Source organism: Palaemon carinicauda, chromosome 17 (genome assembly GCF_036898095.1).
Source record: "Palaemon carinicauda isolate YSFRI2023 chromosome 17, ASM3689809v2, whole genome shotgun sequence".
NCBI lineage: Eukaryota > Metazoa > Arthropoda > Malacostraca > Decapoda > Palaemonidae > Palaemon > Palaemon carinicauda.
The window spans coordinates 123,547,398-123,550,413 of NC_090741.1; the positions used below are offsets into that span (position 1 = coordinate 123,547,398).

Below are 3,016 nucleotides of genomic sequence, written 5' to 3' on the forward strand. Positions count from 1 at the left end.
TTTTTTTTTTTGCAACGATTGTATTATTGCAATTATCACCATTTAAGACTAGATATCCGCTTACCTATCAAGAACCACAGTGAGCGTTAAATAATCGTTGATAATACTTTAGAATAATCACCCAGTTTGGTTTTAAATATTCTTAAGAGACTTTTGGAGATTCAGTGTTTTATATATTGCTGTCTGTGAGTTAGTAAATGGTCTCTGAATTTGGGTATTAATGTTTTGAATTGTAACAGTTTTAATGTAAAAGCAAACAAGGCAGTTTGGAATTTGAAAGGTTAATTAACTTGCCAGTCGTAGTATATATCATATAAGTCTGGTTCCCTGTTAAGAGCCGTAGTATAGTATATTTTGTTAATACCCACACTTTGGGAGTCATTATCGTATAATATATTTTAGGTGCTCAGACCCGGGATCCAGACATTATAATATATTTTGGTGCCCAGACCCTTGGAAATCGAGTGAGTCTGTTTTAAATATTGGTGATAACAAAGCCGTGTTTTTTATTATACAGTGTTGATAGGGTTTTGAGTATTGTCAGATTATTATTTTTTGGAGAGGCATCAATTAGTGTTAAGTTACAAGATGGCACAGTTTAATATCCAAGAGTTTTTAGTAGCCCAAGTGTTCGGGAATTATCAGAGGCTAATGTTACTAAAGCTCAGTGGCTCTCGATCTTAATAGCATATGGTGGCTATGCTACGAGTGGGATAAATAAGGCCCAAATCATGCGTCCAGCCTTAAAAGCGTTGATAAACTTGGGAAAGTTGTTGGAAGAGAATATTTTGGCAGCTCGCAAACTGTTGGAGGAAGCCGAGGAAGAATTTTTAGGGAAGCAAAGTCCGGTTAACCCTCAAACGGAAGGCATGAAAGCAGATAAGGAAGTAGGGGCTGAGATTCGACATTTTGCAGCAGAAGAGAATTTGATTAAGTTGAAGACGATGGCAAAAGAGAAAGAGATTGAAGAGGCGATGTATAGGAGGGAATAATAACTGATGCACGCCCATGCCCAGTTGAAAGCGCAAACAGAGATCGAAACGACTCCTGCTAGGCACGAAGCCGTGTTTATGTGTCAGAAGCTCAGAGGTTAATTCCAAGGTTCACAAAATAGTCCCCAGATGAGTTCTTCGATCATTTTGAAACGGTCGCTGCAACGATGAAATGGCCAGAAGAGAGATGGTCTTTATTATTGCAGAGGTTGCTCTTTGAGAACGGCTGCAGTGCTTACTTATCCCTATCTCAGGATCAGAGGATGGAGTATTAAGAAGTGAGGAACAGTGTGCTGCAAGTGAATCAGATGACCTCTGAATATTATAATGAAAGGTTCCGAGGTTTGAAAAAGGACGAGAGAATAACTTTCCTGAATTACGATTATAATGTACGACGATGTTTTAAGAAAAGGAAAGAGGCGGCTAACGTAAAGGAAAAGGCTGATTTAGAAGGACTGATAATACTAGAGCAGTATCTATGAGGAATTCCTGAACACATTCCAACATACTTGAGAGAGAGAGAGGTTAAGAAACTTGATGAAGCCGCTTCGCTGAGTGAAGATTACAATATTAACAGCCATAAACCCTCCTCGGGCACGAAGTTTCAATCGTCGTTCCGACCAAGTGTCATGTATTCGCTGAAACATGGGAACCAGTTCGGAAATAACTACGGGAACAAGTTCAACAGTTACAACGGAAGTAGGACTGGTACTGTCCTTAAGCCAATTGCGATAGTACCACAGCAACAAATGTCGAATCGTCCTCCCTTAAGTATTGTGAAAGACGTACAGGAGGTCGATTTTGTCTGCTTTAAGTGTGTCAAGAGAGGCCATATCAGTAAGAAATTTTGGTCAAACCAACAGAAAGCAGTCGCCCAAGTTATTAAGGATAGTTCACTTCACAGAATGCGAAGACAAAGAAGCAATTGGGAAAGGATGGAGACGAGAATGAACCAGCCACCGTTTACACGATGAACAGGACGAACCAAAAATCATGGATGCCTTTAAACCATATATTTATGAAGGTATGTTGGCAGACATAGACGGGAGTAAGCAAACCCAGGTCATGATATTGCGCGATACAAGTTGTAACCATATTGTGGGAGTATGTCCATTGGTGGAACAGTCTCTCACAGGGGACTCAATTATTTTGAAGGGAATAGGAAGTGATTAGGTCACCCCTATTTTCCCTTTAAAACTGTCATCCTAGTTGGTGACAGGTGATTTTGATTTTGAGGTTAAGGATTCAATGGGGGTCAAAGGAATAGATGTCCTGTTGGGTAATGAGGTTTGTGGAGGGCCGTTTGTGCCTTCTCCCATTGTAATGGAGAAACCTTTGTAGTATAGTCCTACAACTGGACTCGAGAAGGACTACCCATCTCTGTTTCCTAATGGTGTTATGATAGGAGTAGGAAGAAGGAAGTGGCTGCCAAAGAAGAAGAAGAAATCAAAGGAGCGATGAACTTAGAAGAATTGTTTTCCAAAGAAAAGGATTCCCTTGATAGTACACAAGAGGAGAAGTTTGGAGTAAGCCCGAGTGAAAAGGAACGACGGATGAATGGACAAGTGGATAAAGAAGAAATAAATTTGGAGGATATGTTTTCCGAAGAAAAGGTTATCCTTGATGATATGCAAGGGAAGGACTCAAGATTAAGCCCAAGTGAAGAAGAACAACAGACGAGTGGACAAGAGAACAAAGAAACAATGGTTCTGGAAGAAATGAATGTGGAGGATTTGTTTTCCGAAGAAGACGATTCTATTCATGATATACAAGAAGAGAACTCAAGATTAACCCTGAGCTAAGAGGAACGACAGATAAGTGAACAAGAGGACAAAGAAACATTGGACCTGGAAGAAATGAATTTGGAGGATTTCTTATCTGAAAAAGAGGATTCCCTTGGTAGTGCGCAAGAGAAGTCCCGAGTAAACCCGAATGAAAAGGAACAACAGACGAGTGGACAAGAGGATAAAGAAAAAATGGACTTGGAAGAAATGAATTTGAAGGAATTTTTTTCTTCTGAAAAA

General features: G+C 39.8%; 1 protein-coding gene across 1 annotated transcript; it reads left to right on the forward strand.

The window, feature by feature from the left end:
- The first annotated feature begins 731 nt into the window (after positions 1–731).
- On the forward strand, positions 732–2,794 carry LOC137656577 (neurofilament medium polypeptide-like). The gene is made up of 2 exons (XM_068390749.1): positions 732–976; positions 2,398–2,794. Exons 1-2 carry the CDS (start codon positions 732–734, stop codon positions 2,792–2,794), a joined length of 642 nt encoding a protein of 213 aa, XP_068246850.1.
- Positions 2,795–3,016: the final 222 nt, after the last annotated feature.

Bases quoted from the DNA above. Each gene is read 5' to 3' on its own strand.
- LOC137656577 (XM_068390749.1), top strand. From the start codon at position 732: ATGCGTCCAGCCTTAAAAGCGTTGATAAACTTGGGAAAGTTGTTGGAA. The intron at 977-2,397 runs GTATAGGAGGGA...GTGTTATGATAG, and splicing joins AAAGAGATTGAAGAGGCGAT to GAGTAGGAAGAAGGAAGTGG.